The sequence below is a fragment of the Varanus komodoensis genome, unplaced genomic scaffold (genome assembly GCF_004798865.1).
Source record: "Varanus komodoensis strain SLA01 unplaced genomic scaffold, ASM479886v1 scaffold61, whole genome shotgun sequence".
NCBI lineage: Eukaryota > Metazoa > Chordata > Lepidosauria > Squamata > Varanidae > Varanus > Varanus komodoensis.
Window position 1 is genome coordinate 3,570,936 of NW_025336236.1, and position 25,351 is coordinate 3,596,286.

Sequence of the window (25,351 nt, forward strand, 5' to 3'; positions counted from 1 at the left end):
CAGATTATAAAATCCAGCTTTAATGTTATGATATATAAGAAATCCCCACAGCTCTTTTGCAGACACTTCACTCTTTTCATGAAAAATCAAAGAAACCATAACCACAGTTAACTATACCTTGTTATATATGAACACAGTTTCCAAAACCTGGCATATTAGGAAGCTTTTAACCATAGTTTCTAGTTCACACGTAACAGGAAGAGGATTATTGGCTTCTTTGCTTGCTAATGTGAAGGGAGGAGCTTAGCAGTAAAGGGGCTGAGTGAGGGTATGTAAAGCTTGTTTAAATTCTAGTTTATTAAGCCCAGATTTTATTCCCTATATGCAGTCAGTCAGAATATCACATTATTTCAAACTTTAATAGTGATAAAATCTACTCAATGCATGAAAGCAGTTTCATTAAGAGTTTTCTTTAAAAACTGTGTTTTTTCCTTTTGTAAATTTTGCAGTTTATTTATACTGTACTTCAAATTATAACTTTTATATTTAGGCATGACAAAGACTACTGGAACTCAGATTACAACAAGTAAGATGGAGAATACTAATGAGTTTGTTTTAAAAATGATTAGTTCTCAAACCACAGTAAGCAAGAATGTCATTCTTGTCAAGAAAGTCATTCTTAACCCTCAAGCACCTGACTCCCTGCAACCCAGAACTGTCATCCCACAAAAGGTACGGAAGTCAACCACAATTTGCTGTACAACTATTGATCTATACAAGTTGTACCCACAATAAGAAACAAAGGCAATTAGGAAGCTAGATAAACATAAAGCCCATTACACAAAACAAAATTGCTAACATCAACAGAATTATTCATTATGCCAATGTACATTTTCACAAAGAACTAAAAACTTACTAAAACTGAAAAGCATGCATGATATTGTATTTACTATGCAAAAAAGATCTAATGTGCATGAAAAAATAAACTGCAATGACTTATATCAATTGCAATGCATGTCAGGCATGTGTGCAGCACAATTTCCACAATCGCTGCCTTGGGGCAGCTTGTTGTCCATGTGATTCTGGGCAGCATGGGTTGTGGGCAAGGGAAACAAATCTATGGGTTACTGTAGAGTCCTTTCTTTTTTCAACAATCCACACCTCCCATGTTTGGACAACCTAACAAACTGTGTTGGGCAATTATTATGGAAATTGCACCTTACACACAGTAGCATTCACAGCTTCAAAATGTAACTTATTTAAATGTTAAGTTTAACATTTGTGGGGCACAATTTCTATAATCACTGCCTGGGCACAACTTGTCATGCAGACCTGGGTGGTATGGCTTGCTGGAGGGGAAAACAATCCATGTCTTAAGCAAGCCACAGTGGCTTATTTCGTTGCACTAATGAGGTCAGTATGTCCAATACCAGCTACAAAGAGCATCAGTGCAACCAATCCCATAAAATCTTACAGCAAAAGGACTGAAAACATATAACTGACTACAATAAGTTTCAAATGCAAACAGCAGCATGCCTCTCAGGATGAACGTTAAGTTCAAAGGAGTGTTACTCAAAGATTTTAAAGTACAAAAATGTTAGGATTATAAATGACCCTTGCTATTTTATCTCTTAACAATCCCTCGACTTGATACATTTCATTTATTTTCAGAACAAACATTCCAACCTAAGAGGATAGCAATATTGACTAACCCAGGAGTTTTGTCCATCCATTTACATTATATGAAATTAGGTGGTTAGTACAGCTATCCTATCCGAGAAACTAATAGTTACTAGTATAACAAACAGAAAGTAAAGCAATTAAGTTCCAAATAAAATAGGCTCATTAATCTGATAAGGCAGGATAGAAATGCAATATAACAGCAGCAACATAACTGCCTTTCTCATCCCTTAGTATGTGTGAAGAAGTGTGTTGAGGAGGGGCCATGACTTAGTGGTAGCAATTGGTTCATTTCCAGGAACACACAGGAACTTTTTCCATACTCTTTCAGACACAACCTTTCAACACTTAGAAGTGACAACTTATAAACATATTTTAAAAAGGAAATAAGGCATAATATAAATTTTATATAAACTCTTTGTTTTGAAGGGTTTTGCTTATAGTGGTTTGAGAAGAGAATATGGATAAATGTCAGATGGAACTCAAACTCAAAATATATATTTGCTCACTGTTATTGTGCTTCATCTTTTTAAAAATTGGTAGTTTTTTGCCTTTAAAAACTTATAGCACCATATATAATACTCAAAAATATTTTGCATGTAAACTTCTAAAATATGACAGATTAGCTAATTATGTTACTTTCAATCCACATAATGTACAACCAGGGCCTGAGAATTTCCAAACATTATGATTTCCTACACAGAAAAACACTTACGTAGGGTTATGCATGAAATCAGTACGTAGTTCATCACATGCGATGATCTACAGTTTTGTCTATTACTACACAGTCATGTTACTGTTGGTGTTTGATCTAGATATGTGTATGGCCGAACACAAACATGCTCATAATCTGCTGGTGGATTGCACACAAGTTGCTAGGACTTCCAGCAGATCAGTACAAGAAAATAGGTACATTTAAAATATTCACAGTTTTCTTGTACTTTAATATTGACAATATACAAAAGACATAACAAAAAGATACAGAATTTCATGAAAACATTCAAAATAACCCAGTCGCCAGAAGTACATTGTCAATGCACATTAAAAAAGGATTAAATTTAAATACATTAAAACCATGTGAAAGCCCCTTAGGGATTAATTCAATGTACCATTAAAAAACCAAACAAGAGGGCTGGAAAGGCATATCCAACTTCAGAGAGGCTACACATTAAACCCATTTCTATGAATGCACTAACTGTGGATGACAATGACTTGGATCCAAAGACCCATGAGCAGAAGAAGATTCATTTGTGCCATTGCATAAACTCTTGTGCAAGCTGTAGCAGAAATTTCCTACAGTACAGTGTTTCAGTGTATCAGGAGTTAATTTAATTTGTGCGAAGTCTTAAGACCTTGCAGAAAGAGAAGAATTCCTCTGGATTTATGATACAGGTCTCACAGAATGCTCTTCCATTAAATCAAAAGCAATTTCTTTAAGAGGAGGAGCATCTTTGGATCCAAACCAATGTGATTCTTTAAAATGTCTTACTATGTCACTGTAGGCAAAATTTATAGCAAAATGTTAAAAACAGCCAGTACTTTATGTGTGTAGTATCTTTTGTATATCCTAGCTTGGTATCAATCACTAATTCACTGAATAACTGAGCATAAAGTTGTGCCACTCTGCTGCTGGAAACACGATTATGATACCTAAACAATTATGACACTTAAACTGTTAGTTACAAGTGGACACAACCAATATTTAGGATTATAATAACAGTCGAAAGTTCAGGCTAGCACTTACAACATCTAGTTTAGAAGGGTTATAGAGGTGGGCAAAAATAATATCATAACTTTTTAAATACTCACATTTATCCTTCAATAAAGTTAGGGCACTACACTCCTGGGATAACATACTGAATTTTTTTAGATGCACAACACACATTTAAATGAAAGTTGTTCTCTCACACACATGTAGCACAAAAAACACCTGATAAACTAAGGGTATGTTAAGAATATTTAGCTGCTGTTCTATAATGACCACAGAATGTTTTCCTTAAGCCTCCTTATATATAAAAGTTCTTGTATCTCCACACAACAGTTTGTAAAATTACATGAGTTTTAAACTTTGCCCAAAATATACATCTAAGAAAGAAATGCAGGTTTTAATTTACAGAAACCAAAGTAATTTAAAAAACTGATTGTTTTACAGAGAAGTGATCAACACAGAGCACTCCATTTATACCACATATCCTTTCAGTATACTTGTAGTATTTTAACCATTTCACAAAGGTGAATACTGTTTATTTTTATTAGACATTAATTTGTATCCACTTGTATAAAAGTGCACCCATTTGAAATTAGCTAGTCTAAAACACTCAACACTACTTTTAAGCTTGTAAACATAATCTTTCAACTCCAATGCTCAGTGTTGATGCAAATTAATTCCTCCTAATTATTGTGAAGCTAGATTGATACCTCACATTTTATGTTTAAAAATTAAGACATGCAGCAGTATGTAACTGCAAAGTGAGTATATGTTTAATACTCAGTTCTAAACACAATTACATCCAATTGGTTTGAAATTATTGGGAATAGGATAGAAACTCAAGCCAACCAAATGGAAAATTCCATTGTTACTCTAAGGGGAAGTCACCATCAATTATAACCAAAGAAATTATATTTTTTCTAATATGATTTCAAGAATTAATCAGTAAACCTTGATTTGCTAAACAGAACATGTATAATTGAAAGGTTTAATAAATAGTTGAACCATATCGGTTATGACATTCCAAGGACACAAAATATGTAAACATCACCCCTGTAAGTACTGCTTCAATTTGAATTTACTGTGTAAAGACCAACAGCTCACTCTACATCCTAGTTAGATCAAAGGAATTTAATAAGAGTGAACAATAAGATCATACTGTCATGGATTTACATGTAAAACATAGTATTTTTGGATAAGAGTCTCCCCCTAATACCTATGCCAAAATCCAAACATATATTTTAAGCAAACTTAATGGGTTGGGGAAGGCCAGTTGAATTTTAACCCTTTTCCCCATTTAATAGCATATACCTAAACCATATTACAAAAATTGTTTTTGTGACCCTCTCAGTCATAAAAATGTCATACTATGCACATGGGTGACTTTTTTTCAAGAAACAGAAGTTCAGACTCCCCAATCCTCAGGCAAAATACAGCTAGATTCTTTGGAAATTAGTCCTGCGCTCCCGAATACAAAGTATTACATTCAAAGCAGCTAGAATTTCATTCAGGATGCTTTAAAGGCACAATTCTATGCATATTTAGATAGATAAAGTCCTGCAGCTTTCAGCATTCCACAGGCAGCATGACTGACTGGGGAATGCTGGAAGATATAGGACGTTTTTCTCTAAACATGCATAGGAGTGTGCCATAAATGGGATATGGAAGTGTATTACATGTATTAAGAAACACTTCCAGGGTTAAAGTCAGCATTGTCATCCTGAATGTATGTATGAACACACGAAGTCTTACTGCCTCCAACCACTGGCAGGATTCACTTCTTATTGGGACAAATGAACAGTTGATTCTTAGCCCAGGAAATTTTTTACTGCAAAACAATTACTGAATGTAAGATGCTATTTACTGGCTTTTCTACTACTGCATGGATCTGACCTGCCAGATGCTGGTGGACTACAACTGACACTGACCATTGACTAAGGATGAAAGGAGCTAGAGTCCAACATACAATGAAGGGAAACAGGTTCCTCATCCTTGTGCTGCAGACTAAGTATGACAGACCTTCCAGGACTGTACAATTTGTACTCCGTATGTGTTATGATGGCGTGCTTTTCTCCTTTGACCTCTCTGAATCATTGGAGAATGGGCAAGCAAACAACTCCTGTATTGTGAAATGGGCAGGAAATCAGCGATAATTGCCTGTGCTAGGTCCAGAACAAAGAATGAGGGCCTATTCCAACATTTAAAAATTAAAGTTGGTAATGTACCTCAGGAACTGAGCTCCCCCAGTACCACCTCAATCTACCCAACCATTACTTCCCTACCCCGTCTGTCACATATAAAGCTTCCAAACTTTTCTGGATGCTCAGTCCTTCCATCAGCAGCCTGACCCCACTTAGCACCCTCCAGATGTGATGGGCAACAACTCCAGCATGTCCCAGCCAGCACATACGGTGGGCATCAGGTTGGGGATGGACAATTTAGCAGGTAATCTAAGCACTTTGAAACAAGACACCACTTCACTAGATTTGTTCGAGCTTCCTCTCTCACCAGTTTTTTCTGCCCTAAACTACCTGCAATTTCTTCAAGCTAGGATCTATCTTGTTCCTGAATTAGGGTGAAGGACAGCAAAAGGCAGGTGCTGGATTGTATAAAAGCAAGTAAGGCCCAATCACTAGCAGGCTTCATTTCCTATTATTCACAGCCATACCTTACAGCAGCTTTGATGTAATATATGGATACCTGTACAGGAGTTAGATTAAAGGTAAGACCACTTTTAACACGTCTTCTTTGGTGAACCTGTGATGACAGACTGACTGAGATAGTTCCCACAGATCTGCTTTAGTTACAATTGCATTAACCACTCTTATCCAAAGTTGACCACACTGCCATTAAATCAAGATTACAAAAAGGGATGGGGGAAGAGAGAAAGATTATGCAATTAGCAAAAAGAGGAAAGGAGCAAAAGGGTGAAAATATTGTAAATTATGTACTAATACTTACCTGCTTTTACTCACTATGATAAATTTGTTCAATATATCATCCTGCTATACAATTTAAAGATAGAAATTTATTGATTTCAAGTCTATTAGTTAAAAAAACCGTAACCAAGAATGAATATGCCCACCTCTTAACGATGGCGATACTCTCGTTCTCTATCACGCTCTCTGTCACGGTCTCTATCACGGTCACGATGTCTCTCACGTTCACGGCTTCTTTCCCGATAGTAATCATCATGGCGATCTCTGCTACGGGATTTGTGGCGACGGCTTTTCTCTCTTGACCTGCTGTGGTCTCTCTCCCTTGACCGCTCACGTCTTCTAAAAGAAATTACTTAATTAATTCTCTCAGATTACATTAATTTGTACCACTAAATCAAAGTTCTTGATTAATTAAAAGCCATAAATATACATAATGCAGAGTCAGTACAAGTGAGTAGTTGTTATGAACTCTGAGCTTCTTTTAAGACTACCATTCTAAGCTACAGAAATAGGTACACCAAGACCACACTTTTTAAAATACAGAAAAACCATCAAAAATCACTGTGCTACTCTTCAAAGGAGTACTTTAAGAACATTTAAGACATTTTCTTGAACTATTTAATGTTGGTGTTCAGAGAATATGTCTCCTTAAATAAATTTGCAGACAGTCCCCAAGTAATGAATGTCTGAGTTACAAGCAACCTGCACTTACAAACTGCTATACAGCCTATTAATTTTTTAAAGATTACTGTAAAAAATCACCATAGTGAGAGAGAAAGTGAAAGGGGAGAAAGGAAGGCCTCCAAAGGGGAGAGGGTAATCCTGGCATTTCCTTGCTGCAAAGAGGAGGCCTGGGTGAGTTTGTGGGGGGGGGGTAGAGATATTTGTGGGTTTTCCTCTTTGTTTAATTCCATTTCCATGCTGCCCCATAACCCAGAGGATGGAGTCCTACGTCCCCACCCCCATGAATGCAGAGAGCTGACTCTATGTGATCCAACTTACAAATATGACTTAAAGACAAATTTCTGTTTTCTCAAAATAGATCTTGTTCGTAACTCAGGGACATCCTGCAGGTGTTCCAAAAAACACCCATTATTTCCTACTGTATAATTTTGCTATCACTTGTTTCCAGACAGAAATCACTGTAGCAACTAAAATGGGTTTTTAAGTATTGGTTAAATACATGGAAAGGCAGTTTAAGAATGCTTATTTTTGACATCATTAGAAACTAACCTTCAGATTATGCTTACTTTTTCCCAAGCAATAAATTAAACTTTATTCAAAAATTTCACCCACTTGTATACAAAAGGTTTACCTTGACCCAGAACCATAAGATTTTGACTCAATTCCATGCAGGCAATCTTGCAGAGAGCTAATAAGTACTTTACAACGATCATCAGCAGATACTTTGGACTGTTTTATTAATGAAATTGCAGTCACCAAGGTTTCTATAGCACTTCCATACTCCGCTGAAAAGTGAACAAAAGTATGCATGAACAGAGATCCAGTGGCTCCAACAATGGTTGCAATATGTATTGCGGTAGTCTAAAGCCAAGATTTTACAAACAGCAAATGTTCTGGTAAACCTCTGTTCAGTCTGAACCATTTGACTGTAGGAGGAGGCTAGGCATGACTGAGTGAACCTCCATGCAGAAATATATTCCTCCACATTTTTAAAGCCTAAGTGTCAGGGAGAAGGGTCATAACTGAGCATTCTCCCTGCCATGCTAATATTCTCAGTACAGGACTAGTTTTGTGGTGGAGGAACATTCCATCAGACTCATAGCAGACTGAAGTGATACAATCCACAAATTTGCCTCCACTGCTGTTTGCAAAAATTAGGCATATGTTGCTAGACTTCCCACTTTTCCAGTTCTGAAGGGAAGAATTTAAAGTGGCTTTTCACAAGAAAAGTTAAAACAATTTAAATAGTCAATAATCATCAAACAAAGCTGATACACAGAAAGACTGGATAAACAAAAAAATTTAAAGCAGCTGATAGGTCAAAAAATTTCAGAAGTAATTCTCAGTAACAGAACACTGTTAAGAGGAGACCAAATAGTATGGAGTTTCACTTTCTGAGTGCCAAACAGAAAAGTCCTCCTCACATGTCTCTGGCATTAATACCTCAAAAGGTACAGGCACAGAACGACCACACCAGATGAACTTTGCAGTTGAATACTATCGTATCAAGGGATACAAGCCTTTAGGCATCATGGTTGTAAATATGTGAAGATTTAAAGATTCTACACCAGCACTATGAATCATGACCAGTTATGGTCATAATGTATTGACATGGCCTTCAGAAATAGATTCCTTCAAGATAATCTTTCCAGCACTAGAGGTTTTTGTATGTTACAGACCACGGAACCAGACAGTCAATGAAGAATGTATACTGACCAGCACTTGCATCTGATACAGCTCTTGAAATGGCACTGCTAGATATTGCCCTATTTCTATTCATAATTTCTTCAAATTCTGCTTCACTTAAAGGAGTCCTTGCAGCATCTATTTCTCTGCAAACACACACAAGTTCAAAACTTTTACTTCTAGCTAGTTAAAGCAGTGTAATTGTTAAAGCAGTGCAATTGTTTCAACAACGCTAGTAGGCAAACATAAGCAAAACAACATGTAAGAGAAAGCTTTTTCTAAACCAAGATGTTTACATTGCAAAACCTGCAAGCTAGAAAGAAAAAAAAGTATACTATCATAGAAGCAACATCTCTGTGACTACTTATGAAACTTCAATTAGTTGATCTACTTATGCAGTGCTTTCCATCTTCAGAAAGCTTCAAAATGCTTACAAATCTTCTGTCAAGTATATATGCATTATGAAAATTGTGGTCTGCTCAAATCTGTGCATGAGTCTAACAGTTTTGTCCTCAACACATTCTCTAAGTTTTACTTATTACATTGAATGCAATGAATAAATGGTGTCAAGCATTAAGAATGCTCAACGTTCTGTAATGGCAATCACGCTTTTAGCATAAGCAGTGTGATATGCTTGTTGCATACTTAACTAATTAATTAGGTAAGATTAGGTTAGAAGAATATTTAACTTATTCTGCAAGTACCCTCTTGGACTTTGTGGCATATTCCAGTCTCTAAACAGAAGTTCTGAAGGTGGACACTAAGAATGAAGAGGGACTTTTTGGACCTAACACCTCTGCAGATGTACCAAACAACTTCTTCCTCTCTTTTGTGTTGTGCCAAACACTAATCTAAATAATGTAATTTGATCTTGATACCTAGAAGTGAGATCATGCCTTATGATGTGACGTTAGACTATATGTTATATGTTCTTTATATTCCTTTCAATACTATAACATTATATGGCTTTGGGGGCTTTTGTTGTTTTTTTTGCAAGTGTTAGTTCTTCTGGTAGAAAGAAAATGCAGAATAAGCAATGCTATCCTCTTAAGAGCAAGAAGTGGATCAAGATCCTATAGCTGATTTAGCATAAGAGGAAATGTCTAAAAATTCATACCTCCCTGCGTTTTGAGTATTATTTTTCGTTTGTCTCCAATACAATGGCATATGTAATTGTTCTCTTATGGACATGTTATTTCCAGTGAAACGCCTATGATATATAATTGACAATTTAAATATAATTACGGATTGTAGTTGATCATCATGAAAATATTGGACATTATGTGCAGAGGTTGTACACCTGCTTTCACCACCCTCAGCCCTCCCTTGCCTATTAGTATTTTGATATACAAAGATAACAAGCTGTTATGGGTTCCCTGCATATTTTTTCAAACAATTATGCCCAATCCTCTAAAATTCTAGAATACTGTTCTGCAACATTTTAAGTTTTATAATTTTAGACATTAGTTTCATGAACAAATGAACAAAACTGGAAGCAATATGTTGAACTAAACGTTTTGGCAGATTATCTGACAATATTGTAATTTATAAACATTTGAGTGATGGTATAACATGCACATAAGACAAACAGCGTTAAAGGAAGAGTAGTAAAGTATACAAGCCAACAAGATTTTCTCAAATGAACTGGAAAACAAAAGGTGGATTTAGACAACTGAGATTATGGTTGATATGGAATCACCATGGGCTGCCTAAGCATGATTACCCATATGTTGACTGACATTATGGGAATTAGTTCACCACTTTCTAAGCAAAACTTAATCAGCAAGTGGCTGTCCTCTATTCAGTGGTGGGTTTTCCATATTGCTCATCATCTGAAGTGGTTGTCTGAATCCATCAGAAGAGTCAGAACAGAAAAGTATTCTAAGACAAAGATGTTGCAAAATGTTTTTTCATAAACACAGGTACAGGTAAAGCTGACAGAAAAGGAGAACACATCAGACTTAGAGTACATACATATGATTTTCTTATTAGAAGTTAATCTAAAGTTTGCTCACTCAAGAGAACATTTATATTAATATTTATATTTTGGTATACCACCAAGTGAAAAAATCATGAGGAAATACATTAAAAAACAAATTACTCACTTATACTCACAAAGCAAGGAAAAAGTTAACACTCTAGTCTATCTTTAAAGAGAAGTTCAACAACAAAGAGAAAAGTCAACAACAAAATCAAAATTGAAGAAGTATGTAGCTGGAGGGAAGAGGAAGACCTAAGTATTTTTAATTTACTGGTTCTCAAACTGTGTGGTAGGTGTCCTTTTTTTTTGCTCACCAAACACCTGGAAAGGAAGCAAGGACGAAGAGGACCCTGAGGCCAATGAACATTTCCTCTCCTTCAGCTAAAACAGAGGAAGGTTAAATATCCTTTAGCAAAGGACGCTGGCCCAATTCATATTAGATTTTGTAAGAGCTGCTGCTTCTTAATGATGTTTCCTGTTTTGTGATTCTCGAATATGAAATATTGTTCTATACTACTTTTTAATGCCATTATTGGATTCTTCCTCATTCCAAAAATTTCTGCACACAGTAGCAGGTTACTTGCAACTGCAGCATGCTTTGTCACAGACCAGATGGTTTTGGGGATCCAGAAGGCATATATTTAAAAGCTATATTAAAAATGCAAACTAATGATAAAGCTAACTAATAGCAAATATAGAGAAACTTATTTGTAAAGAGGGATAAATATGTTATCAATGCAAAAAGGTACTCACCTGCCTGGTGGCCCATAATCACCTCTGTCATATGGTGGAGGTCGGCCATATGGGTCTGAAGGTGGTGGACCACGGCTGTCTGATGTAGGTATACCACTGTTGGCTGGTGGGGGGAAGAAAGCTGGATTCACGTGTGGGGCTGGTGGAGGAGCACCTGGTGGTGGCCCAGGTAGGTGAGGAGGAGGAGCCAATGTCAGGGGTGGCCCTAATGGACCAGGGGGTCGAGGTGGAAAAGGGCCTGGAGGCGGTGGAGGACCTTGCTGTGGGGGTGGAGGACCTGGTGGAGGACCATAGCCTGGAACTGGAGGTGGAGGACCAGGAGGAAGGGGGCCCAGTGGAGGCTGACCAAAGGGCTGGCCTGGAAACAGAACAGGAGGAGGAGGGCGGTCACCACGATTAGGAGGACCAGTTAATGGAGGAGGTAGAACCTGGCCAGGTGGAGGAGGACCTGGCGGGCCTGGTGGGCCAGGAGGACCTAGAGGCGGACGTGGTGGAGTCTGTCCAGCTAAAGGAAAAAAAAGAAAAATAGAAATTTCTACACTCAGAAAAGCATGAGAAGACTTATTGACATATACATAATCCATAATTCTTAGTATAGAATGGTAAGAGGGTAATTAACCCTTCCTATTTGTATTCCACATAAAGTAGGCAACCTGCAATCAGCAAAAAGCAGATTCTTATGCATGTCTAATATTTTCTTATAAAAGTTCAAGGTCTGAGAATGCACAATGGGAAAGGTAATTAAAGTATCCATACATCCATTTTGAGCAGATCTTCAAAGGAAAATGCTAATGATAGTGATTCTAAACAAAGTACAAGAGACCCTCAAATATAATTCTTGATCCTACACAAGGCTACTTTAAGTCGCTTTAAAAATGTCAACTTCACAACAACACAATTGCTTAGGCTGCCTCAGTGGGATTTTTTTTCTATTTTAAATCAGCAACCTTCTTCAAGAGGAAAATACTAATGGAACTTATGCTCAAAACACATCTGGAACCTTTTTAAGAGAATGATCGAGATCATAGGAATGTGTAAGTTCCCTAGTCCAACCATTCATATATATATATACACACACTTTAAGGAAAATACCGTGGCACTATTTTATAGCAGACATGCTTTAACTAGACTTTTATCCAATGGTTAGCACACAATGATGGGAGTAGTGCAAAGTATCTGGAGGGCATTAAGTTGAGAAAAGCTGCATAAAGAGTATCTCTGTATTTCAGTATGAGGTAATGCCACACTCCAGGAATATAGCAAAACACCTCCAAATCAGGAAGTTGTTTTTCTATGTACTAGACATATAAAAAGGCAGCAAAATATTTTACCTGGAAAGGGTGGGGGAGGTCCTCCTGGTCCAGCTGGTCCAGGAAATCTGTCCCCTCCAGGAAGGGCACCTGGAAAACGACCCCTCCCTCTGTTACTCGGTGGAAATGTTGCTCTTGAACCCCCTCCTGGAGGACCAGCTTTTCCTTCACCAGACATCTGCCCTGACTGTGTAGCTGTAACAAGAAAACAAAATTGTTTAGTAAATTATATGAATTTAGCAAGGACTTTTAAATACCTTGGTGTATCAATTTGTTCTATTTACTGCATTTTAACATAGGAGACCACTTTTCATTGTATATGCTTTCATTTGCCTTGCTGAGCATCTTCATTTGGAACAGAAAATGCAAGATATAAGCCATACTATAGTTTACTTAAAATTTCTCTTACATGCTTTACCTTCATTTTTATAAATAATCATTTTGAACAGGATCTCAAGAGTTACTATAGATACACCCAAGGACTTACATATACCCAGCAGGATATTTTCAGTATATATCTTTCAGAAGCAGACCCCTGTAATATCAAATGCTGCTTCTGGAACATCAATAATCACAGTTTCAAAACCTTCCTTAGATATGCAGAAATGGTTGTGAAATTCTTTGTATCCTGATATTTATTAGTCCATCAGATTGATAATGCATTTTTGGAGACACAGGTCATAAAGTGCATTCTGTGGAATGCATCACCTTCTAATTTTATACAGCAGAGAAGCATACAGAATAGTTATTCTGAACACTTTATTAGGCTTCTCTTAATTATTCTATGAACAACTGGTGCATAGCAGAATGCAAGCAGGGCATCAAAGGATGCCTTGGTTCCTAGTTTATCTTCAGGTGCCCAAAACCTCTCCCATAAAAATCTGAAGAATTACTAGACATTTAGACTAATTAAAATTACAGTGCAACTAGCTGTGCATTGCAGTTCCATTCTAGAAGACAGACAATGAACTCCATGGTCAGGGAATAAAGTTGCTAACCAGTTAAAGACACATCTCCTATTGCTCATGTTATATGGCCAGAATGAAGTATTTTAGTAAAAAGTATTGTGTTTAATAGTGCAAATTCCTGACCATTAATTATCATTGTAACAAACAAGTCCACTAGTGCAAAGTCAAAGTTCACTTCTGAAAATCATGATCAGATAACAGAAACCAATGTACCCCATCACTTATAGCTCCTCTTTCCTTTACTATAGGGAGCTCAGGTGTGAAGCACAAATATATACCAAAGCACAGAAAATGTCTAGTATTCTCACAAATGGAGTAAAACAGTGTCTGGTAAATTCTTTAAAATTGCTAAAGTTTAGTATCTCAGAGTTCTAAGTTGACCAATAAGCAACTCAAATTAGGCCATAAACTTTTTCAATCTGGCTAATTATTTGGTAGAGAATTATGTAGACTAAACCCTACAATAATGGTAAATAAACTATTTTGAAAAGAATAATATTACGGTCTTTACTAAATCTTAATTTGCAAGTGTGTCAAAGTAATCATTCTTACGTATAGCTCAACTTAATTGGTTTGCTTTTGCCACCAAAAATAGAAGTACAAAAAAAAGTTAGTAGAGAATGGTTGCCTGTTCTCCTTTTCTTTCTACAATATTCTACTTCCACTTCAGTTCAGTTTTACTGTTTATATCCTGAGGTCATCACAAAATAAGTCTTTCAATAAATCAAACTTCATTCAGCAGACCTAAGAACCTAATTCCCAAATGCATCCACATTTGGCAGTTGTTAAATTGTAATGCTTCCCTCTGAAATGTACCCACTCAGAAAATAACTTAGAGGAATACTTACTTTTTCTTGACTGCAATTCAAATTGACTCAGAAATTGTTTATTGCATGGAGTTACAACAGGATTTTGACCATGCAATTCTCTTTTTGGTAATAGATCCATCAGTTTTTTGGAAGATGCTTCAGATCCTACACCTACAAGAGCAAACCTGAAAAAAGCAGAAAAAGAAACAACAACTGATGGCTGTGAGAAGAGAACCATATCATCTGCAGAGGGCACTAAAGCATGGACTGAAATCTGGAAATTTCTAGAACTGACCACCTGCTTTTTTCCACTAGTTCCCTTCTTTTTAAAAGCTCAGACTGGGTTACCCAGTGAAAATTAATAAAGGCATCCAGACAGTTTCTAATATACTGTAATATATAGTCATCATCTATGGAACATCAGTGTAACTTGCATTTACTATTAGCCATAATATAGCTGAAACCTTCAGCTACATTTGCTCCTTACGCCTATATCAACTTTCCTTCTTTTAGGTTACTTCTTACTTTCCAAAGCCTCCTCTGAACCTTTTCTTGACCAGCACAAGATCAACTGCTCTACATAATCTACTCCAATAAAAATCACTATTCCTTCCTCAAACTTGGTGTACATTTGCCATGTCTCAACTTTTTAAGATTCTAGTCTTTCCACAGAAACAACATACTAGTATTCTGTGCACTCTATTATCACGCTGCCAGTGATACAACAGAAACACTAGATTTAAATAATTTCTTACCCCTTAGACTGGCCATTAGCACGGTTCTCAAAAAATTTTATCTCCAAAATATCATTTACGCCAAGTGAATGAACTGCTTCAGTTAGATCTTCATCTGTTGTCCACTGCAAAATATTCATAACTGACATTTCATTTTTGAACATAATAGCAAACATGTATGATTCTTTCCCCTCCCACTCATCCATGTGAATAGAGCTTAATTATAATGCACCATCAGCCACCCCTGACATCTATAATATATATTCCACATTAAAAGATACATAAATTTTTAAATCAAAACTGCTTTAGCTTTTTGCCTTCTGAGTGTTGCTGTAATGCAGCCTAGTCCAAATTAATATAATTGAGGAAGTATGTTTGCTTCAACAAGATTGTGAATTAGCGAATAATTTACTTATTTAAACAGGCTGTAAACAGTAATGACTACCAACTCAAGAGAATATCTTGCAATTAATTGTTTTAAAAAGGGCAGTAGGTCAGCAGTCAGAGTACACCTTGCATGTAAAAGGTTTCCGGTTAAATCCCTACCATCTCCAGGCAGGGCTGAGAGAGTTTTATCTGAAACCCTGCAAAGTCACTGCCTGTCAAGTTAAGACAATGGGGCTATGCACAAGATATAACAGCCCACCATGGGTTATTTAACCTGTGGTGAAAATGCAGTGTGTAAGGCCAATGTTCTGAATATGCAGCCCTTTTCTGGGATTGTTATGCCATGCAACCTCAACCAGCATAGGTTATCTTGGGGTTCATGTTCATATGAGAGCGATTTGCATTTGCAACATATGCGTGGTGGTGGGGGGGAGATTTGCAGGTGCAAATGGGCACTATTAAATAACACACAACAAGTTATAATGTATTTTCTAAATCCAGGAAATAGTAATTTACTTAGAATAATAGTATGACTTCATACAAGGCAGTTTTCTGGTATTAGTCCAGCCATAACTAGATGAACACTTACCCAAGTAAGATTCCCAATATATAATGCAATTCTCTTTCCTGTATACGTGTAGACAACATTTGGTGCTGATCCTTTGCCTACATCATCTCCAACAGATGGTGGAAGAGAGTCCATATAATCACGATCCTCTGGAGCATCGCCGTTATTGGCAGATGGAGAAATGACGTCGTCGTACAGATCTATTTGATCATGCCCACCATATTCAGCCTCCTAGAAAAGTCATAAATACCATCTTAAAATTGTTAATAATGATCTCATATTTTTCTCTACATGCTTAATCTATAATTTTATGCCATTTATATACTGCCCTAAATATGCCAAAAAATGTCCAAGAGGTCCCTTCGAGAGATACAAAATAGAAGTCCAAGGACCATTAAAATACTTATCTTGCATACACAGATAGAATACAAGCATCAATGTCTACTGGTAATAATTAGTAGACAATTAAAATTGTCTCTGTACAAGATGTAAGTACTTAGTATAAAAGCAATCCAAATCATATAATCAACATGGCAGTTACTCAATGTATAGTTGAGCACAAATGCATGAGGTGTGGGTACTCAATATTCAAAAATCTATATAATCAAGAATGCATTGTACATATCATATAAACAATATAGCTGTTCACAAAAACTAGATTGCATTTAAGTTCCATTCTTCAGCTCAATTATCTTAATTTAGCATATTCGTTACAGATGAAAGCATCAAGCATGATCCTCCCAATTTCTATGTTCTGAAATAATTCAAAAATGAAGTGGCAAAAATGCTTCAATGAAATTAAGTGTCAAGGCCATGCTATTCAGAGAAATAGTATCCTCAAGAGTATATGTGCTGGAAATACAAGAGGCCATGTATGAAAGAGACCTGTCACTTTCAATTTCATTGAAGCATTTTCACTGTTATTGTATTTTATTTCTATCCCACCCATAGTAATCTCCTCAATATTGTTATCTCTGTCCTAGAGAACACAATCTAAGAATCTTTTATCTAAGGTTCAAACTACACATCATACATAGTTATGTGATGGTGTTTCTAACAGGTTTTTGTGATAAATATGAAATAGCTACAGGTTATTTTTTAAGGCTGGTTTTCCTGTCCACTCAAAAACATTTCCCAAGTTGCTTCTCTTCCCACAGGGAAAACTTATAGGGACCTTATCACCTCCCACCATGGATGGGAAACCACCTAGACTGGGGCAATGCAGAACAAAGGAAGCCTGGCAGGGAAAGACTCACTGCCCTCAAGTTTCTCCATGGAATCTATTAAACAACCATGAGTCTTTTGCACTAGAATATGGAGGTTTTTTTTTCCAAAACTAGTGGTAAATTGCTGCTCTTGTTATTACTGTTGTTATTATTACATTTTATGTATTCATTTCCTGCCTTTTTTCCTTTTAAGGAATTCAATATAATTCCCCTCCTCCTCCTCACAATCCATATTTTGTCCTCTTGGAAGGAACCCAAGGAAGTTACATGGTTCTCCTCCTCTGCATTTTATCCTCAGAACAACAAATTTATGAGGCAGGTTATTTTCACAGTATGCAAGCAGCCCAAGGTTACTCAGTGAGTACCATGGTTAGAAACTAGATTTCCTGTGTTCTAGTTGACCACTTTAATCACTGTGCTACACTGTCTCCCACTTTAAAGGTAATATGATACAATCAAAATAGTTTAACAAATTAACTATAACAGACATGGAGTATTTTTTTTCATGCAGCTACAGGAAAAACTTGTGTTGAGATGCTGCCCCACTTAACATTCTGATGGATACCTAAGATAAATGTTGCAAAGCTTTGCTCTTGAAAAAGTTAAGTAGGAAACACTGCAACAGTATCATGATGCACATAGCTCTACCACTTAAGATGGTCCACTGGACTCTTTTCTGCTCACGATAAAAGAAAACTAACAGCTCTTTAGGAGAGAAAAGAGCCTTATAGCAAGTTCCCTTACCAGAAGGAACCTTCCTGACCACTACCAAGCAACTAATTCCAAATCGGCATTATTGACAAAGACTGACTACCTGCACCTCTACCATGCCTGCCACACCTCTTCCCTCACTGTCCCAAATGCAAGCTTGCTTGCTTTCTTGCATTTAATCACTACATTTTCATGAAAGGACAGGGTCAGACATGTAGTTTCCACGGCTTAATAACATTTTCTCCAAACAAGGCTGTCTATTTTAAAAAACGCATTTTACATGAACGACTTATACTCAATTTCAAAAAGAGAAAAAGGATTTGCCGAGACAACATTCTATTTAGGAATGCATTATCACATTTGATGCAAACAGAAAGCTCACAAAATTCCTGATGAACTTAACTCCTCATCATTATTACTACATTGCATTTATATCCTGTTTTTCTTCTTCTTGTGAGGAACCCAAGGCAGCTAGCATAGCTCCATTTTTATCCTCACAACAAACCTGAGAGATTGGCTATACTGAGAGTGAGTGACTGGTCCCAAGTCACCCAATAAGCTTCACGGTAAAGTGGGGACTAGAACCTGAACCTCCAAGATCCCTAGTCCAATGCTTGATCCACCACACCACACGTAAGGCCAAGAAAAATGAGCAAAATTTAGAGATGCCAAGGAAATATATTTCGTTCCATAACTATAACCATTAACAGGGAAATAAAACTTAGCACATTTACTCCAAGGATGTCTCTACAATCCAAACCTGTATTGATTATACTAATTTTACTATTTCCTTCTCACATAAAACTTTTAGGAACCTTTGTAGCTGAGTATTACGACAATTCATAGTGAGAAACACCTTTTCTCAGTCATCCCAGAATGCAGGACATGGAATAATGGACGTAAGTTGCAGGAAGCCAGATTCCAGCTGGACATAAGGAAAAATGTCTGACTGTTAGAACAGTACAGCAATGAAACCAATTCCTTGGGAAGTAATGGGCTCTGCTGCACTGGAGGCATTCAAGAGGCAAATGGATAGCCATGTGGTAGGAATACTTCAACTGGAGTCCTCCACTGAGCAGAGGGCTGGACTTCATGGACTTATAGACCCCTTTCAACTGCACTATTCTCTGATTGTATGTTAGCACCAACGCAAAATGTATGAAATATAGATGCCACAAAAGTTGCAAAGAACCTTTAAAAACAGTTCAGATTACATGTCAATGTTGATAACCGAGTCTTCAAACTCTTAGGTTGCAAATACTATACAAGCAATGGATACAAATTTAGAATCTATGACAAACATTTTATTATGCGACTAAAATTTGCTGTATCCATACTAACCAAAAAGGCTGCCAGTATGCCTGCTGTGTAGACAGAGGAAAATGCACTCTGTATATGTAATACCAAATGCCCTCAAAAGCCACAAAGAAAACTTTGTATACCTTCTTTTGCAGAATTGTGAAAGGACAGAGCTAAGCTTTCTCCATGGTGGTACATACATCAGGGAATGCTTTCCCTAGTGGTTTCTCCTCACCCCTTGGCTCCCCTTATTATGATCTTCAGTCTCCAAGGAAAATACATTTTTCAGAATTATCTTCTGCTAAATGAATGGATGTGTTGTAAACTACTGTACAGTTTTTAATTAGCCACTGATTTTTTACCAAATGGTTATGTTTTATTGATTTTTATGCATAATACTTAAATTTAGTTTTAATGTATGCACTCCTTTAACTGTTTGTCAAAAAGCAATCCTAGGAAAGGCAAGAGGATAGTAAGGTGGAGAATCCTTCACTACTTCTAAAGACCTACTGGCTTATACAAAGGAAATCTTATCTTTTTTAATTTCCTCACCTGGGTTTCAATAGGAAGGAAAGAAATGGATCTTACTATTTCATACAGAAATTAAGACTCTGAATCTGCTCCTGAAATGTCCTGTTTAGCGTCTACTGCTGTCTATTACCATAAGTACATTTACATCTATGAAGTTTTCCACAGACATAACTGGGCCACCTCCTGCCACCAGCAATTTTCTGCCGTGATAGAAGAGCATCTCTGTCCCATCCCAACTCCTCTTTTATGGTTTTCAAGGTTGTTAACATTTCTCTATTCATCACTAAATACAAAAATTAATAAAATGTTTTGGCATTTAATAGCCACAAACCTGTCCCAGAGTATATATTTATTCTCAATAGAGAACAATATATCCTCAAGCTCAGAGAGCTTATTTACTTAAATATGTTGTCTCATACTATGAAATCAACCTCTTAGTTTCATTTTTTCATCTTTCATTTTTTAGATCAGTTTCATGGCTAATTTTCAACACTCAGGACATCAAGTTACCAATCTCAGTAAGAGTGGAGAAAAGCAGTTTGACAAGGGTATCTGAAGGAAAAGCACAAACAATGCTATGAAAGCAGACATGAGATCACAACTATTGTTCAGTTCCTCTTATTCAATAAGACCATTTCCAAAATCTCTACAGTAGTCTGAGGTGACATGAGAACATCAAGACACATTGAGAATGGTGGAATCGCTAATGTTACCGAAATAGCAACTGAAATAAGTATTTCAGACTCAATTAAGTCATGTACATGCTTGTTGCTATCATTGATTAGCCAACAGTTAAGAAACAGAAAGAAGTGTTGTGTTTCTGTCATTAGGTTTTAGAACTCTTTTGAAATAAAACCCCTTTTCTATGCTCGTACCAAAAGTATCAGCTTAGATTCCAGTAAGCTATTTTGTGCACGAAAAACATTATATTAATCAAAGTAAAAAATAGAATTTGTGTTTAATGGAGTTTGTTTAAAAACATGGAAAACTATTTGTAGGAGGGGAGGTATGCATGGTGTATCCTGATGCACTGAATGAAACTTCTTTGCAAAGAAAATATTACTATGAATCATCTGGGGGGGATACGTCTTATATTCCTCCCATCTGTTTGTCGGATCTATTATCGGTTGAGATCTACAATGTTTTGCGCGTTCGAGGAAAGGAGATGCCTTGCATCTCTCCTGAAGCCCCCAGGGAAGCGGCTGCTGTGTTTGCGGCGTCGCGTTCCAGTCTCCCGTGTATCGAGGGGGAAGGCGGAGTGGGCAACAACCAGCAACGTAACGTTACGAAGCAGGCTCCGTTTCGAGTTCATTGTTTTCCAGCCCCTGGGGCCTTCCAGAGAAAGGCGAATAGGCGGGAGAAGAGCGGAGAGGGAAACGCGCATTAACGCTAGGCCGCGCCCCCTCCCTCTCTAAGACGAGCCTCTCTCCCACCCAGCCGGGTACTGAGCGTACTCGCTGCGGCCGCTCAACGCGCCAGGCGGGAAATCTGCGCGGGGCCGCTCAGCCAGCGCTACGGTCAACAATGGCGGCGCGGCGACGGCTTCCCTCCCGCACTGCGAGGCCCGCACCGAGCGAGCGAGACCGCCAGCCCGCCAGCGGCTCTCGTGCGCGCACCACCCAACCAGGCCTCTGCCCGCCTCCCGCGGCTCCTGAGCCGGAGTGCGCCGCGGCCGTGGCCGAAGCAGGGCGCACGGAGCCTCTACCTGGTTAAATTCCTCTCCCACATCGGCGTAGATGTCTATGTGGTCCACGCCGTCCGCCATATTCCGCGCCTCCACCTCCTCCTTCCCCTCCACCGCCGCAGCCGCCAGCCCCGCCCGGCACTACAGCTGCCGCAGCTAGCCGCCGCCAAAGGGGGAGGAGTGAGCGGGGACTGGGCGACGTCACTTCCGGGAGCGGCAAAGGGGCGCTTCCGGTGGGTGAATGTGAACGTCGATGACCCTTCTGGGTTGGCCTAGCGGGGGTTCGCTCGCCTCGCTCCACGCTCCCTCTTTTCGGGGTTTCCCTACAAGTATCTGCCGCCTTTGGTCTCTGCAGTCGTAGCGTGGCTGGATCCAGGGTCCTAGCAGGGGAGGGAGAGCCTCACAAGTCCTGCCTGTGCTATAAGCCTGTTCCTGTCACTGTGGGAAGAGAGACAAAGACGACGGCGGGAACTTCCTCGGACGCGTTATCTTAAGATAACGGAAAACGGCCTCATACTGGGTCCACCTATTGGTCTATCTAGCTCAAGACAGTCCGGCAATAGCTTTTTCCCGGTTAGGTGCTCTTCAAATACTTTGGACTTAGGTTCCGGAAGAGGGCCTTTCCTGTTGTGGCACCCCCATTATGGAATGAACTTCCTGAGGCGAGGGGAGGGGGCGCTCGCCTGGCACGTATATACTCATTTTGCTGAGCCTAGGCAAACACTTTATTTTCCTAAGAATTCTCCCAGGAATTTTAGTTTCATGCAGTTTTAAACTCTACATTGTATTTTAAATCTTTGTATTGTATTTCTTGCTTTTGTTTTATATATCTTGTTTTAAATGGCTGTCAATTGCTCAGAGGGTTTCGGCTATTGGGCAGTATAAAAGTGTAATAAATAATCAGCCCCAGCCATCATGGCCAGTAGTGAAAACTATTGAGTCACCAGTTGGAAAAGGTTGGCACTTGCTCACCAGGGTTTCTGACATTAGTCTTTTCTAGCTCTGCCAGGTAATGACTGGGATAGAACCCACAAACTATGGCATGCAGAGCAAGTGTTCCTACCAATGACCTATCCATGCTTCCCTTCTTCCCCTGGCCGAGCATAGGATGTCTGTGTATTGTTTAAGGCTTACTGGAACCAGTTAGAGGCAGCATTAGAACAGGCGAGCAACATTCTTGAGAAGTTGACTGATCCAGACCCTCTTGTTATGAGTCAAATACTTGAACAAGAAACTCATGGATTTACCAATTGAACTAGCAGTAAGTACTGGAAACAAGAGATCAGCATGCAGCCCTATGTGACATGCTGTCAAGAATTTGATCTCCTGAGCATTTTTTGTTTCCTGTGCACAGGTAGGAAGAGCTCAAGAGGATGTAGCAATGACAGGCAGCAGAAGCAAGGGACAAATCGGGGGTGCTGAGATTTGAGGGGATAGCACTGATGACAGAACTTATAAGCCCCAGAATGGTGAACAAGTGAGCTGTGATCTTCAGAACCTTCAGATGAATTGGCACTAGACCCCACAGAGAACAATTATTGGGAGGCCATTTAAAAACAAAGTTGAATAGGACCAGGCTAAGCTGTATTATTATATATGCTTTTCCTGATTGGTACGCTTCATCAGATGCTGTCTACAGCATTATAGTCCATTATGCTATGGACTACAAATTATCATCACATATGGTAAATTTGCTAGTCTTTAAAGTACCACAAAACTCTGCTGTAGTGGAATCTTCTCCTACTCTATAATTTATTATAGCATGTTTGTCACTTTTGTATAATATATATGTGGCATGTTTCCATGTTTTGTTAGAAAATAGAAGTCAGGCAGTGAACATTGGTTGAAATGAAGTGTTTACTACCCAAGCCTTTGTATATTAACTTACTGCTCACACTTATCTTGGGGGTTACTCAAAGTGTGAATAGGATTTCTGCTTAACAATCCAATCCTATCTATGCTCAAAAGAAAAGAAAACTAGTATGTGTGTGTGTGTGTGTGTGTGTGTGTGTGTGTGAGAGAGAGAGAGAGAGAGAGAGAGAGAGAGAGAGAGAGAGAGAGAGGTTGCAGCCTAATTTCATACATGCTTCCTATAAAGTCAATAGAGTGAATATTTTTGGTCAAAATTACTTTGGCTAAGGTGCCATGCTATAATGTCATGGTTTATAATTCTATTGAAGATCATAATCCCAACATTGTATTCTTTTTTGGCTCCAGGTCAAGACTTTCTAGGCATTTGGATACGTATGATGTGCTTGTTAATGCACCAATTGTTTTGGTTATGATTATTCAGATGTTTAGTTATCTAGGCTTTGCATTTTAATAAAAATAGTTTTCAGCTGTTGTATATTGCATATTGTATAAAATTCTACTTTTTAAAGAGAAAGCATCTAATACATTAATGTGTTATAATTCAAATATCACATATATTAAAATTAATAGAATGTAAGCATTTTTACTACAGTTCTGTTTTTACCAGTATAGCATTTCTATATTAACCAGGGTAGTCTGACATAGAGGGCATCATAGTACTTTAGCTTAAAGATTACCAGAGTGTAGATTATTGAAACCAGACTATCCCTATCAATTTAGGGACTTTGCCAGGCCATCTGCCAAAGCTGATAGAGGACACTCCAAAGCCACTGAGGCCACCTAGCTCTCAAGTGACAAAGATGCCTCAGGGAGGGCATCCCGTCCTAGTACAAGAGGTTGAATACCCTCCATCTGTTCAGAGAACCACCCACTAACAACATCTAAGTCTTGTCTGGATTCCATTTGTTTGCCCTCATCCGTTCCATTGCCACAGCCAGGCATGAGCTGATACATCCACAGCCTCACCTGCTAAAGGTGAAAAGGAGAAATAAATTTGGGAGTCATCAGTGCAGTGTACTCCAAAGCTCCAGATGACCACACTCAGCTGTTCAAAGGAATTGTTGAATATGTGGAGGCTCAGATCCCACCTTTGTCTTGTAGTCAATATTTTGAGCAGGTTACTTCCTGTGCTTTCCATGACAGCCATTTTGTGCTGGTGCCCAGAACAGTTTATTCAATTGCCAAATGTGCCCATGGTCCAAAAAGGTTCCTTACACTGTCATACAATGTAGCTACAGCAGGTGTCACTATTACCAAAGTAAAATCATCCACATTAAAACCTAATAATGCAACTCCTTAATCACAGATAAGGAGTCTGCATGAGTTCTTGTGAAGAAAGGGGGTTTTTCACCTCTCAAGGGAGGGCTTGTAGATATTTTGGTAAGTACTTAGGCAGTCTTAATTGTAAATTAAACATCTAGATTTTAAGCTTAGGTTTGATTGGGTATTTACCATTTAAATCATAATATTCTCAACGTGTATCATAATAACATACTATTTCTAACGTAAATCACATTGTACTAGCACAAGTGACCTCTAGAATGACATGAAAGCTTTTGTCAGTGTGATAGGTTTTCTGGATGAAATGTGTCATACCAGCAAACAACTATTAGTCTTGTATGAGAGGCACTTAAGCTGGTGCAAAGTTGTTTACATTAGCAGTAGTGCTGAAGAGGATGCTGCCCACTAACTTTGTTTAAAACTGCTTTATAGATTTACAAAAATACAGTAAAACAGATAGAAAAAATGTTATGCCATTAAAGCTCCAAAATTGTCAGACAAAATCAATCAGAAATGGACCAAAAACATATATAGGTCTTTACGCCTTTCTGAAAAGTAGAGAAGGTGCCAACATGAGCAAGTGGCAGGTAGTTCATATAT

At 38.1% G+C, this 25,351-nt stretch overlaps 1 protein-coding gene across 4 annotated transcripts in view; it reads right to left on the bottom strand.

Moving 5' to 3' along the window:
• CPSF6 (cleavage and polyadenylation specific factor 6) overlaps nt 1–21,750 on the bottom strand; it is a 30,078-nt gene extending 8,328 nt beyond the window's left edge. The window contains exons 1-10 of one of the 4 annotated variants that reach the window (XM_044449806.1): nt 21,620–21,750; nt 16,169–16,378; nt 15,214–15,317; nt 14,498–14,643; nt 12,703–12,876; nt 11,372–11,876; nt 9,755–9,847; nt 8,668–8,783; nt 7,583–7,736; nt 6,414–6,603 (exon numbers count right to left, since the gene is read on the bottom strand). In XM_044449806.1, the coding sequence (XP_044305741.1) occupies nt 6,417–6,603; nt 7,583–7,736; nt 8,668–8,783; nt 9,755–9,847; nt 11,372–11,876; nt 12,703–12,876; nt 14,498–14,643; nt 15,214–15,317; nt 16,169–16,378; nt 21,620–21,679 (1,749 nt within the window). In that variant the 5' untranslated portion in view covers nt 21,680–21,750 and the 3' untranslated portion in view covers nt 6,414–6,416. Of the gene's footprint in view, nt 1–6,413; nt 6,607–7,582; nt 7,737–8,667; nt 8,784–9,754; nt 9,848–11,371; nt 11,877–12,702; nt 12,877–14,497; nt 14,644–15,213; nt 15,318–16,168; nt 16,379–21,619 lie in introns of all 4 variants that reach the window. The other 3 variants (XM_044449805.1, XM_044449809.1, XM_044449807.1) reach the window with 3 other exon arrangements.
• Between the last annotated feature and the right edge of the window lie 3,601 nt (nt 21,751–25,351).